At 41.1% G+C, this 15093-nt stretch overlaps 1 protein-coding gene across 4 annotated transcripts in view; it reads right to left on the bottom strand.

The window, feature by feature from the left end:
- Nucleotides 1–8341: 8341 nt before the first annotated feature.
- ABCC4 (ATP binding cassette subfamily C member 4) overlaps nucleotides 8342–15093 on the bottom strand; it is a 147020-nt gene continuing 140268 nt past the window's right edge. For all 4 annotated transcript variants that reach the window (XM_051780581.1, XM_051780582.1, XM_051780583.1 and 1 more), the window contains one exon: nucleotides 8342–12757. In XM_051780581.1, the coding sequence (XP_051636541.1) occupies nucleotides 12650–12757 (108 nt within the window). In that variant the 3' untranslated portion in view covers nucleotides 8342–12649. The remainder of the gene's footprint in view (nucleotides 12758–15093) is intronic.

Genomic DNA, 15093 nt, shown 5'->3' with positions numbered 1-15093 from the left:
GAGAGGCACAGATGTATATTTTGTTTACTGTTAGGGATATTAGTTTTAGCACATGTGTGTGTGTGGGCTTAGAGGATTAAGCATGATTGTGCAGTGACGGTCAATACTATTTGCATTTTATCATGTGTAAATGATATTAACACAGAAGTTATGATGCAATGTGTAGCAAGTTTCATTATGCCTCATTAAAGCAGCTTTCCCTTGCAAGTGCAAATGTACTGGAAGGCTGACCTAAATGAGGAAGCAGCTGAACGCTGATCCTTATCTTAATGAACAAATACAATTAGCCAAGTGTAAGAGTGTCAGGTATTGAAATGATCCTCTATAATACCTCCTTTCTTTTATTTCTCTGCAATGAGTATCTCCTGATGGTATCAGAGCATCATCTCATCACACCACCTGGCAAAACCTACCTAAGGGTCCATGAAGCATCATATCTGGGCAGTCAGTCCAGCCTCAGGGTAACCAGCCAGTTCTCCTGCGGTTGGACTTCCTTGAATGTACACTTAGCCTCTCAGGACATCCTGGGGAAGGTTTCTATTTCATGCTTTTTAGTTTTCTTGACTTCTCAAAGAGTGGAGAAAGCTTCAATCTCCTTTACCAGAGCTGGTGTCACTCACAATGATTGCTCCACTGGCAAATTATGATAATGAAGATGTGAATGAAGGGGCTGCGGGGGACCTTTGCCATCCTTTGGCGAATTCTCTTGACAAAAGTGTGGCAAGGACAGTGACATCTTTTCTTCATTTTCACTGCCTTTTGATTTGCAGTATCTACTGCAATAAGTCACAGACTTTCATCTTGCATGGAGACTCTATTGATGAGCTGGCCTCCTGTCCTCTGGAGTTTTCTGCCTAGAAAAAGAGAGGAGAATAATAGATTTCCAGGGCAACCTGTTTCAGTGTTTCACCACCCTCATTGTAAAAAATATCTTCCTTCCATCTAGTCTGAATGTACCCTTTTCTAATTTAAAGCCATTAGCCCTTGTCCTATCACAACAGACCCTACTAAAATGTTTGTCCCCACCTTTCTTAAAACCCTGTTGAAGTATCAAAAGATCACAATAAGGTTTCCCTGGGGCTTTCTCTTCTCCAGGCAGGATAAAGTCAACTCTCTCAGTCTGTCTTCATAGGAGAGGTGCTCCAGCTCTGTTTTCATCTTTGCGGCCTTTCTCTGGACCCACTTCAGGAGGTCCATGTCCTTCTTATGTTGGAGGGCCCAGGGCTGGACACAGTGCTCCATCTGAGGTCTCATCAGAATGGAGTAGAGGGGGAAAATCACCTTCCCCAACCTGCTGGCCACTCTTCTTTTAATGCAGCCCAGGATACAGTCGGCTTTCAGGGCTGCGAGTACACACTACCGGGTCATGTCCAACCTTTTATCCATCAGCATGCCCAACTACTTCTTGGCATGGCTGCTCTCAATCCCTTTATCCCCCAGACTGTATTGACACTGGGGGTTGCCCTGTCCCACATGCAGGACCTTGCACTTGGCCTTGTTGAACCTCATCATGTTCCCTAGGGCCCACATCTCAAGTTTCTCTAGGTCACTCTGGATGGCATCCCTCCTTCAGGTGTGTCAACTGCACCACACAGCTTGGTGTTGTCTGCAAAGTTGCTCAGGGTGCACTTGATCCCTTCATATTTAACAGTACCCAACAGTAACCCAATATGGACCCCTGAGGGACACCACTTGTCACTGACCTTCATCAGGACATTGAGCCATTGACCTGTACCCTCTGAATGTGACTGTATGCTAACCAAGTCTTCATCCACCAAACAGTCCACCCATCAAATCCAATTCAGAGAGAAGGATGTTGTGGTGGACCGTGTCAAAGGCTTTGGAGATGACATCTGTAGCCCTTCCCTTGTCCACTGATGTGATCACTCCATTGAAGAAGGCCACTAGATTGTTTAGGCAGGACTTGCCCTTGGTGATGCCGTGCTGTCTGTCTCGAATCACCTCCCTGTCCTCCATAAGCCTTAGCATAGCTTCTAGGAGGATCTGTTCTGTGATCTCCCCAGGCACAAAGGTGAGGATGACAGGTCAGTCCCAGGGTGCTCCTTTCTACCCTTTTTAAAAATCATTGCAATATTTCCCTATTTCCAGTCACTCGGCACTTCACTGGACTACCATGATTTTTCATATATCATGGAGAGATATAGGGCCATATGGAGAGATATATGGATTTGTATAATTGCACCACTGAGTACAAGTTATAAGAGTTGATGCTGCTCCAGACTTGACTCCATTGATTAATAGGCACCATGTGCAACACATTTATATTTTGGGACACAGGGACTTCTTCCCCCTCAGTTAGGGCAGGGGACATTTTGCTTCATCAGAGCAATGGAAATTTGAGTCTTTGTGTGATTCTGCATCAAAGAGACATCTGGGACTGTCTGGGCTTTTCCAGGCAAAGAGCTACATCAGAATTGATTGCCCAGACAATTTCAAATAAGTATTCACAGAGTGCAATGATTAAGGCTACTTGTGGACACTTATTTCTAGTCTAAAGTCTTCTAAAGTTTTCAAAGCAACAAAAAATTGTCTTACCTGTTTATGCAATTATATAAGCACATCCTGCTTGATCTAGCCTCTATCCCCAGTATTTTTTCAAAGAGGCAAGTCATTTCATCTGGATCTGAAAAGCTGATTTAACTAGAGAATTTAAGGTTAGATTTGGGAGAGGTTTGGGCACCGAAATTCCTGACTTTTCAGTGATCCGGCCTCCAGCAGCTCATGAACCGCACTCAGACCCCCTGCGCGATCGATGGCGGTAGTTGGGTGCTTCAATACTCGAACGCAACAGAGCTGGCAGGATACAGTGGGATCTTCTTGAAGAGAGCATGCAGCTGCTTACATTCAAGCAACAGGAAAAGTGGAGGACAAGGGTGTATCTGCAATTCTCTCTTGCACTAAAAGCCCCTTGAGGCTGGAGTGAGGCAATCCTGTCTGCCTGGGATCCATTGTCTGGAATCTTCTCCTGGAGATTGGTACCTACGCCCTTTCTTTCAAAAGACTCCACACAGATCAGTCTTTTAAAAACAAAGCAGGAAGAAGAAAAGGTGGTGATAGCTTTTATTATATAATGCCTTGGTATTCAAAGCATATGCTGAGGAAGTGGGAGGCCCAGGTTCCTCTCCCGCCTCAGCCCGAGGGGCCCAAACCCACAGCTCCCACATCCCATGAGAGAGCCCCAACAGCCAGGCTGGAGGCTACCTTGGGCGGAGGAGCCTCCTCCACCCCTGCTTTGAAACTGCCACACTCCAGCCAGGAATTTCAGACTCAGGAGGGTGGATAGCAAGCAAAAAGCACTGCCTGATGCTGAAACCTCACTCTGAGGCCTGTCACCAGGGAGTGGGGAGCCCTGAGCTGCCTCCTCAGTCCCCTGACAGTCCTTATTTCAGGAGATTTACACGCTGACTGTGGGTTTTGGCATCCAAATTCCTCCTCTCTCATTGGCATCATGACTCTAGGAAAGGCTTTCAGCAAGGTGGCACTGCAATGGGGGGAGAGGGTCTCTCCCCCAAACATCCTTATCCCTGAGGGTACTTTCCTGGGAGGCAGCAGGGAAGGGCCTCCTTTGCCCCTCCCTCCCTTGCTCTGTGGGTGCTCCCATGTGTGCAGTCTTTTGGAGCTGGAGCTGCCATGGTGCTGCATGGGGAGGTTCCAGGTGCAGCTACCAGGGCCCACCAATCCCCTGAACAAGTAAAATTCTTGTTTACGTCACACCAGGGAGGTTTTGGCAGGCAAGAGGCACTAGACTGCCAGTTCTGGCAGCTCTGGGGACCCCAAGGAGTGTGGCTCTGGGTACCTGGGTGAGCTCCAAGGGTAAAGAGTCAGGTGTTTCAAAGGTTTCCAGGCAATTACAGGGTTAAGTGGCAGTAGAGTTGAGTTTTCCAGACAAGCTGCTTGAACATATGAGTTTCAGCTTGGTTTATATGCTGTGGTTGTGATCTTACCTACAGCAGAGGAGGTTTCTTTCTTTCCAAGCAGGCATGCTGGGTGGCAGACAAGGAATTAATGTCCCCTCCCTGATGTTAGTCAATAAATCAGCTCCTCACTAAAATCTGGGATTATGGGTCGTCCAGAGAAATCGAAGTGGGAAATCAGGCGCTTTCTTCAACTTCAAGGCAATGGATTAGAGAAGAGGGACACACTCATCTCGAATCACTCAGATATGATCTGGTGTTAAAACTATAGCACAGATGATACTTCTCCCAGCCTAAGATCAATTTTCTCAGTCAAAAAAAGGGAAAAAAAAGGAAAAGAAAAAAGGAATTATGCAAACAATTTAACAGCAGGGGCCAGTCTTTATTACAGTCCCCTTAGGACGGGCAAATGAAAGTCCTGAACAGCTACCAACAACAGTAGCCACAGTTACAGTAACAGGGCTGAAATACTTTGTGAGCTTGGCAGCTGTCACGCTCCAAGGAGAAGTCATGAAAAGGCACATTACACTTAGCAATATCTGATAGAAGTTTGCCTTAGTATCAGTTCCTGGGAAAGGTTAAGCTGATAATCGCTTCTTAAAAAAAAAAAAAAAGGCGAAGAAAAAAAAAGCTGGAAGGAAAAGCAGACTTTCTGGTAAATCTGTGACAACAGCATCAGCAGCTCCAACTGGTTTGTTGCCCATTCCTTTTGGCAGCCCAGTGAAGTCATCTTCCAAAGATCTACACCTCTCTATTAAGTAATCGTTGCACTCACATTCATTTGACTGCAGGAAAGGCATCCCCATTAGCCAATTAACTAGCCCATCAGGAGGTCCTCCTAAGCACTGTAGCTGTTACATCTTCCTTGCAGAGCACCCATGAGCCTTGCAGGATCCAGCACGTCTTGAAAAGAGCAGAAGACTGCCATTTTTTTTTCTGTGAGGTGGAGACCTCTGAGGGAAACCTTGCTATTGCTTCCTTCATGCTCTATGAAACTCTCCCTAGGAATTTCTCCTTTTTGGAAGGCTCCTCCTCCTCCAAAATAAGCCAAATTACTAAATGGGGCAGAGGTGCAATCAGCCAGCACACTCATAAGGACAACTCCTGTGGGGAACAGGTTTCAGCCTTCCTGGCACAGGATAAACATCTGCTCTTGCTTACCAGCAGCACTCGGCCTTTCACTTTCTGCTTTCAGCAATGTGAACTGGCTCTGCTCAGTGTCTGTTGTAACTTCTTACAAGCACAGAAATACTCAAAGAACCTATGCAGGTAACACCAGTGCAGGGAAACTCCTGTCAGCCCTGCTCCATCCCAGGAGACTGCAGGCAACTTGCTGCTCTCTACATTCTTTCAGCATGTGCAGAGGCACCCTCCTGTTCTCCCAAGGCCATGACAGTCTCTATCACGTGCTGCTAGAAATGGCAGCAGAGACTTTTCCATAAAACTATTTGAAAAATGCAGATTCCTTTCCCTTTTGTGTTGATGTCTATGCATGATGTGACATGCCATTCAAGTAAATCCAGTTTTATTGACAGGGATACTCACAGAAATGAACATATGCATGCACGCCCAAAACCAGATGAAAACAAAATTTTAAATTTGCAGGTATGGACATTTATACTAACAGATACAGAGAAAACACTATGTAGTTTCTCTATTATGAATATGACTCAAAAAATCAACAAACATTGACCACATACATAAACGCGTGACCTACACAGAATGCTTAAAAGTAATTGCAAAAGGATTTGTTAAGTAATTCAAAAAAGGAAAAAAAAAAAAGATTGTCAGGAGACGACTTGGTTGTGGGAAGAGGCACTTAATTCACTGCATGAATGACTCACAGTGAATTACTTGCATAACTCCACTCAAGGAAATCACTACTCTGCAAAAGTGCATACATGTTAAATCAACCAAAACACAGAGTGGTCCATATTCTTGATACAATGCTGCATTCCCCCTGGTACAGAACGAGGGAAAATCCCCTCAGCTGAGCAGGGAGCAGGGAGAAATCCTCTTTTTTGGTATCCTGGCAATGTTTTCAAGACAGTTCAACAGCGCTCACTTGCCCTATTCGTGCTTGGCATTTATGTTAAAAAGAAAATCCAGGCCTCTAATATTCAAGAAGCAGCTCTTGCTGACAATGAAATTTTAATTAATAAATCTGAGGCTGCATTTCCCACCCAACTCAATTTAATGTCATAAGGTAATTATACTCAGGATAAAATAACTCCTTCCTTCATTTGCTATCTGTGCTTGAACTGTGAGGTACAAAGCTTACTGGAATTAAACAAAAGGAACTATTTTTCACTGTTCCACCTACTTTAATTTCCCCTTGCAAGTCTCCAAAACTGCAAAAGGGCAAAAAGATAAAAAAAAATGCACCACAGCTCCTTTGTAAGTCTCATGTGCCTGACACAACCCACCAGTCATACTTCAGGTATCAAATTCAGCATTATTCTCTGGGTATAGTGAATGTAGAAACTTCAGCTAGTATTTCAGAGCCCTTGTGTTAGGAGCAACTGCAGTAGGAACAGCTGGGCACAGAGAGAATCCTGTCCAGAGCAGAGGTCCACATGGTAGTGATGGTGCTCAGGGCAACAACATCCTTGGGGAGGCAGGAGAAGGGGGTTTGCTTCGGTGGAGCTGCCCAACATCTAAAGCACTGGCTGCAAACAGCAGACCGATGTCATGGGAACTGCAGCCTAGGCCACCATCAGCCCACTGGGGCAAGAGAGCAGGAGCAATTACAAGCACATGGATCCTGCTGCCCAAGGAGATCCCAGCTATACTGATACAAGAACCCTTGAGGAGAAGACCCGGCTCCTCCTGGTATTTCTACTGACAATTGTTGAATAAAATGCATAAAAACTCCTTGGAACTGGGACTCAAATCTGGGATTTTTCTTTGTCCCAGTGCAGACAACCCCCCACATCATTCACTCATGGCAACTATTCCCATCGAAAAGATTTTCAATATTATGTTTCGGTGATGAAGTAGATGGAAAGACCCAAGTGTCTCAAGCTAAGGAAAGCCTACAACACCCATCTCCAACTTCTCAAAAGCATGCTCTAAACAAACAGTGTATCCCATGCATGAGAGAGAAGAGTTATGGTGCAGCTTTTAACTCAGATGTGTTCGAAGAAAACAGGTATGATCCCAGTACCTTGCCTTGAGCCCCTCCAGCAACCTAAAAGTAAGCTCTGGCTCCTGAATGGCAGTGGGACTACCTCCAGTTTCTTCTCAAGGTTATTTCAGCATGTGTTGGATCTGTGGCTAAGATCCACAAGGCATTTTGTATCTCAAAACAGTTGAGGCTATTGATTTCAGGCAAATTTGGGAATTAAGTGGTGCCAAGGTGCAGGCAGTGGAAACGTGATTTCATACATCAGAGTATGGTCCTGATTTTGTGTACATTAATATTGCTCCAAATCCATGAACCAGCTCTGAATACCAAGATTATGAAATTCATGTTTGTTTTGTGGGCAAATGCCTAAAACACATCTTTTGTTTTGCTTATTATCAGCAGCTCTCTTTCAGGCAAGAAAAACAAATTTTCCTCATCCACTTTTAAGAGAGATTTGCTCTATTAAATGGGAGCACGTGAATTTGGCAAGTGCTTGCTCTGGGAGGATACTGTACATATCACAAGTGACTTGTGCTGTGACAACCTAAGCCAAATCCACTTGGAGGCAACTAAGATAGCTGCATGGTGGTTGTGAGGTAGGTTTCTGATAGAAACCTGAGAAATTCTTAACACATATTCCCTGTTATAAAAGGACAGATAACAACTCATATTGCACCAAGTTTTGCAACTTGCTGCACGGGAGGATTATTGACAAAAGCACAACTCATCCATCCCACACCAAAAACCTGCACCAAAACAGCAGACTGAAGTACTTGAGACAGTTGGTAGACTCAGGGAGAAATTCTGCAGCATCTTCAGAAACAGACAGTTTTAGACTGTCTTGATGAATTAAGCAACAAACTCATCAGACAGAAATACAGGATTGAGAGATGACATCAGATTTTGGAGTTATGCTGCTAATCCACCTCACTTTTGTGTCCTTTAACCTTCCAACCTGCCCAGTTTATTGAGCAGAGACCACACCGTGTTTGCAGTGGTTCTTCCATCATAATTTTTGAAAAACTATTTGCAATACTTTTTAGCAATTGAAGCAAAAAGCTTGATAATGTGATCTGAGAGATTTCACACTGGAGATGACTGGTAAAACCAAGCTGGATCTATTATTCTGTGTTATACCTCCAAGAGGAGGATTTTTAGCTCTTTGGGTTAGTGATGCCACTGAGAGGTGTTTGGAGATTTCAGACATGACCCAACTTAGTTCTGTCCAGCACTTCTGCCTTCAAGTACACATTTGCAAAGACAACAGACTTCTGCGCGCTTCTGAGAAATGCCTTTTATTGTATGACAGCAGTTGTCATGTGAATGTCCACAAAAGAAATCATTCCACAGCAATAACAAAATCAAATTATTACACAAATGCAAGAACTGAACCAAATCAAACCACAACCAGAGTTAAAATGAGGAAAATGCAGTGCACTGTTACAGAATGTAAAACATACACAGAAAGCCATATTCTTCCGCTGAAGGGTCAGATGCTCATCACTATCACAGGAAAGAAGTGATTTCAACTCTTTCTTTCCCCCTCCAAACTTTAAACTGAGATATTTCGAAGATAGTTGCTTTTGTTGTCTTCTGACTCTTTTTGCAATGTTACTTCAAACGTTTTGGCAAGGCTAAGAGCCTGCAACCAGCATTACTGAGGTTGATCAGAAGGTCCTCTCTCTTCCAAAGGGCAGCATGAATGGTATCACAGAAGATTATGCCCATCTGGCAAATGGTTCAGTTCACCAAAGAGAATTTTGTCCTTAAAATAAGTAAAACATGAAATAACCTATCCCAGCTAACTGCGTTGGCTTTGAAAATGCCACCATGTTTTGCTGGCTCCCAGTGGTCCTTTGAGAAGGGTGAAGCAAAGAGATACCAAAACAAAAGCCAAAAAACCAATTCTTGAGACAGAAGTAGAGGCTGTTCCTAGACTTTTACAGCAAAGAAATGACAGTTCTGTAACTGATGATTTTCAGTGTCACTGTATAAAATTATATTTATTAGAAACAAGACTCTGGAATAGTGTAAGGCACCTCATGGCGAAAAAACATTTTAAAGGCTTGAATAACTCTTAAGACTGAGTTCCTTTTCCGAGATCCCCAGGAAGAAATGTGACTTACAGTAACCTGCTTTGCTATTTCCAAATAAAGTACAATATTTTTCAAAGTGGAAGTTTAGAACTATTTAGATTTTTCTTTATAAAGAAACATAAAACACCTTGCCGGAAAGGTAATTTATTCATTTAACAGACCAAGACTTTCACTACAGGAAGGCCTTTTTCATCCCTGATCTGAGTTTTGCCATTCAGGTACACTGCACCTTTTTACTCAAATTAAATTAAATGGGTCAGTCAACCTTAATCAACATCTGAACAAAACATCTGTTGATAGTTGTATCAACAACAATACCAACAAAAGAAACTAAACAACAATTTCCTGAGTAAAATAGTTTTGTTATTTTAAACCAGAAAAATTATATAATGCCAGTGACAGACATGAATGACTATCAGTTGTTCTACTCAGCAATTTATGGGTTTTGAGTGTGATTTTGTAAAAAGTTTGTTTCATCTTATATTGATATTTGATACCTTCAGCTAGTAGTGCCCTGCCAAAACATGTGAAGAAGCAGAATCAGCATTTTCAGAGATACCTAACATTTTTGTGCGCATTCAAAAAGCAACGGTATCAAAGTAATTCTAGTTTATAGACTGATAGCTAGATCTGTCAGGGTCTCATACCAGTGAGTCTGCAGCAGCCAGCGTTTTGGAGTTCTGCTCTGAAATACAACTTACCATAGATTCATTTCAGAGCTGAAATGAACTAAAACTGTAATTATACCCTTGGTTTACACATGCATATCTCCTCGGTTCTGATAAAAAAAATATAAACTCCAGGTACGTATGGCCAGGAGAATGTACTGTTCTCTAATTTAAAAGTCTCTATATTATCCATCATACTTACTCTCTTGTAAGAACTAACTACTTAGAAATAAAAAGAATACACTTTTGTAAAACACAGTTAGACTCTGAATATACCCACACTGCTCAAGAAAAGAAGATAAACAAATGAGGTCGAGCTCCCAACTCCATGCACTGCCTTACCAGTCAGCTCACCCTAGCTCTGTTTCACACCACTCCAACCAGGTCTCTCCAAGACAAAGCTTGAGAAGAGTCTGGACATGGATCCATGGATCCTTGCCAAAAAGGCAATTACAGACAAGACCATATGAGGTTGAACTTTCTTCATGCTACACAGTCCCCCAGCATTATCCCACGTGATTTCACATACTGAGGCACTTTACATCTTCACATACCTGTGCAATGCAAACACCACTCTGCTGAGCTGCAGAACAGTCCTATCTTTAATTCAGACAACTTTAATTGAAAAGAAAATCACAACGAAACACAGATAATTGTGAGATAATTGTGAGTTAGGATCATAAGTGGACTGCTTGAGCCCAGAGAAGAACAAGGACCAACAGTACAGAAGAGTGGACGTGGCTGGTGTATTCTAAGAAGGATTAGCCATAAGCACTCCTTACATGAGCCCATCTGTGTCATATGGCTTTGGGGATTGGTAGCTGCCCTTGACTGTCTGATATTTATCAACAGATGTAGCACAAGCCTCATGCTGCACATCACTGTGTTAAGTTCAGTTCCACTGATCTTGGTGGAATTTGTCACAGTGTAAGCTGCTACACACAACAAAAGAAGTGTTAGGACTTGACAAAAAAAGGCTAGGGACAAGAGCATCTCATTTTGTAACTTCATCCTAACAATGTCTAATGATGTGAGAGGATGTTACTAGCAAAATTAGATATCTGATGTTTGTTCCACCACCCCCAAAGCACCCCTGTCCCCCTTCTACCTGGCTGGTGGCACTGCAGGTAGGATCCCCTCTCTCCTGGGATCTCACAGTAGGACAGCAAACCACAGTGCAGGGAAGATGCTGCAACAGGGGAACAAGGATTCTGCCTCTCACCATGGGACTGGTTCCTGAGCAGGAAAAAGTCCTTGTAGATGAGACATTGTGGTCAGGCACAGGTTTTGGCTTCAATTTACTTAAGAGGGTAACTTTGTATTTGATTCAATTACTTTCTGGTAGAATTGCTTGAAATGAGAAACATTTGTGCTTGCCTTACTTATAGACCACTGGGCAAACACTGGGTAAATAACAATTGTTTGGCATTACAAAGGTAATAGCAAGCATCTTCAGTATTTTTTAAAAAGCACAGTATTTACCATGTCCTGAAGAGATCTCTTGCCTTTTAGTCTCTCCTGTGCCCTTTAAACAGCAAGATGAATAGATGCATTTTCTACTGGACCTCAAAGAGTAGCTCACTAAACTTGAAAAAATCTGAAGCAGCACAGCACTTGCTTGATTTATATTTCAAACATGGAAAAAGTGCCTTTGTGTTAAAGTGCTTTGCTAAATCAGGACATAACTTATGAATATTGAACCCCTCTCTCTCACTGCATTCCTCTCACCATCAGCAACAGCCATTCAAAACTACAGGTTGTACTTTCCTACCTATTCTGGCAGGATGGTAACTTCAAACAGCTTAAGTTCAACAGAACCCCTAATGCAAAACTTTAAACATACTAAGGTTACATATTTTTAACATATGTTTAATGAATTTGTTGTGTACCCTGCAGTTACAGCTTTGGCTTGAAGGCACAAATATTAAGGCACAATAAATGCAAATAATGTATACATTCCAATGTGTTGTGCTGAAGATAACTTTGTACTACATGGTATTTAGGTATAATGACATGTCATTCAAACATTTCCTCAAGTTATTTTAATACCTTTTTTTCTCTGATAACCTGGATAAAAAGAGGAAAGTATGTTAAATTATTTAAATATTTCTTCAGTGCAAATGTGGTAATTTTCTTCTATAGTACAGAAGACTGAGATTGATTTTTCAGTATTTGGATTTTAGCAAAATAAAACTAGTATTTACACTCATCTTGAACAGCATTATTTAAACTATTTATCAAAAAATAAGTATAGAGTACTTTTTTTGCTATCAAAAACAAAAAGTATTTTTGGCTTCTTCAAGTCTTTTTTCTATCAACCTGCATAGCTACTTATAGCAGGGAGAAAAACAGTTGCTCTAGATAACTAAGTCGCACACTACCAAATCTGCTGTTTAGACACAGATGTCATGACAAAAGTGACACTGAAAAAATTTTGGTTTTGCTTGCTCTCAAAATATCTCTAAAAGAAAAAAAAGGACACATTCCGATTATTTTAATAGGCTCCAAATATGCACTCTAGACTTAGGTGTCCTGCACCTGTTTAAATAAAAGAGATCTCTACCACATAACTTTCAAATAAAAACTGAATCTGCCTAATTTCTTTAGCAGTACAAACATTATTAGTTGGAAAGGAAAACATATTGCACTGAAATTAAAGAAACTGACAGTAAAAATTTTCTTCTCAGTATTAAATAAGAAGGATGTCCAGTGCAAAGAATCACCCACTCCCTTTCCTCTCCTGTTGACGCTTGCAAACATTGCCGCTGAGTTTAGATGATCTCAGGTTTACATTCTATAGAAAACAGTTAAGGCTATTAGGAATCACAGTGCAGTTTCGGTTACACAAAATCCTGAAGAAGGATCCAAGGACGAGTCTGTGGCAAGCTGACCATTCTGAACAACTTCTGGGTAATTCTTACTGAAGTATACCTAGAAAAAATATTAGATTCCGTTAGCAATTATGCCTCAAACACCTTACAGCTTCAAACAAAACTTGGGAAGATAAACAGAGTAGAGATAAATACATATCCTTAAGGAATCCCAAAGGAACTTCAGGTTAGTGGCTTTCAGTAACTGTATGTCACTGAAAAAGTAGTAAAATTACTATATGATCTTCCATTACAACAAAACATGAGGAAAATCCCACACAACCTGTAGATCCCCTCAAATTTTGTTAATTCAGATAAATAGATATGTTTTATTGCTTTACATTAAACTGATAAGTAAAATCATTTTACTAGCTCAAAACATGAGATAAATTAAAAACAGGGTGACAAAGAAGCTGTGAAATCTTGCGTCTGCACAAGGGTTTCTCATTTTCACACATAAAATGAGCACAATGGATTTGGATGTTAAAATCAGGTTGTAATCCCTATATTTTACAAACTATGATTGACAACCATTGAAATTTCGAAGTATATGTATGAAATACCCCAGCGTTTAATTTGTGCTGCAGAGCAGTTATAGGGCCTATAGAAATGTGATCTCTGGATAGCAAACCACAATAATGAAAGAAGAAGCAAAAGCTTTAACAATGACTCAACCAAGCAACTTCTCTAAAACGTAAGATGATACCAAATAATAGGACAGTTCTTTGCCAAGCCTTTGAGTTCCTGAATTCTACCAATTTCTAGCTCAACTAGAAGAGATACAGGTTTCCTGATAAATGTATAATCAGAACATAAAGGAAATGAAATGCTGTCAAGTTTCACTGTTCCACAATCATCTGTTTTTAGCAGCTGTATCATATCTCTGTTCCTTGACAGATGCGCATAACAAAATGAAATAATGTCAAGACTTGTGTGCTCTTATCTAAAAATGTGTTTGGGTGAAAAAGGACTTCAAATGCAATTTTTTCTTCCAAAAAGAATGTGAAAAGTTTCGTTCGAGTCTTTAAAAACAGAAAATACACTATCTTTCCGAAGCTGACACGTGTCATGAGTTAGGTTTCATAGTCAGACTGCTTTGACTACAGCTTATGAAACATTTCTGCAATTTATATTTGAGAGTGTTGTCAACAAAGTTCAGTTTGTTTGATAATAATATCCTTTTCATATACATGAACACAAGTATAAGACACCCAGGATAAAAAAGAAATAGTCATTCTATAAAATCATTCCTGTAAGTACCGCTGTCATCTTTTGTGCACACATGCTAACACAGGATATATGCATCTTTACAAGTTTCAAAGAATATTAAAGTCTGATTTGAATCAACAGAAGAATTGGAAGTCCTGTTAAGAGGCATTCCTCAGTAACCAGTCACAATCGGATGCAACAGAGGAAAGTTAATGAGGCTGCTGCCTGCACACACGCTGCAGACGGCAGCCCCAGTTGTGGATTCCCATCTCGTTCCTGGTTTAAAACATAAAACTTTGGCATACTTTTAGTGCAGCTTTTGAATGTGATTTTTTTTTTTAATGGAAAGCTAATAGAAAACCTTGGCACATTACTAGAGATGTAATGAAATGGCAGCTGCTTTTCAACTGTCTCATTGCAATTCTTCCCCTGAGCCCAATTCCTCAAGATATTAAATGCCCAAGTCTTTATACAAGTTTCTTCCACTGCCAAGAGAGCTGCAACCTTTTTAAAAGTAATCACTGAGGTGAGATAACACCTAGTATTTTAATATTTACACATCTGTCACAGCTTTAAAATAAAATAAAACGACCCTTATTTTTCCCTCAAAGTGCTCAAAACACGACTGACAGAAACCCAGCCCTATCCTGATGCCACTAAAGCCTGCAGAAAAGCCTCTCGCAATGCTGCCTAGAGTGAGGAGAACACAACAACTTCTGTTTATCTGAATAATTGAGCACTTTTATTTTTTTTCTCTTTTAACTGCTTGAAGACTATTTCTCACTCTCCTATAGGACTTTCTCCTAGTAGCTTCTTGCAAACTCAGTAAAGATAAAAAACACAGTCTCACGGTGTCAAGCACAACCCAACTGCTATCAGGCTTACAGGCTAGTTAATATATACTCACTGGTCTCCAATTTGACCTGTGCCTGTGTTGTTTTCTTTGACATTTGCACAAAAAATGGGGATATTGAGTGACCAAGAGAGATGCACAAATAGCAATGTACAGCGATGTTGGATCAATTCAGAAGCCTCAGGCTGCACCAACAGCTCAATCTTGCAATGCTTAGCTAAGATGCCCATAAGACGTTTCGTTTAAATTATGTTTCTTCAAATATGTCCAAGTTAGTCTTCCAATTTCAGATGTGTAGTCTCTCTTTATTTGCATTTGAAGGATATATGCGGAAT

Source organism: Manacus candei, unplaced genomic scaffold (assembly GCF_025592945.1).
Source record: "Manacus candei isolate 608988 ecotype Guabito, Panama unplaced genomic scaffold, ASM2559294v1 h1tg000014l, whole genome shotgun sequence".
NCBI lineage: Eukaryota > Metazoa > Chordata > Aves > Passeriformes > Pipridae > Manacus > Manacus candei.
This window is presented reverse-complemented; position numbering and strand designations above follow the sequence as displayed.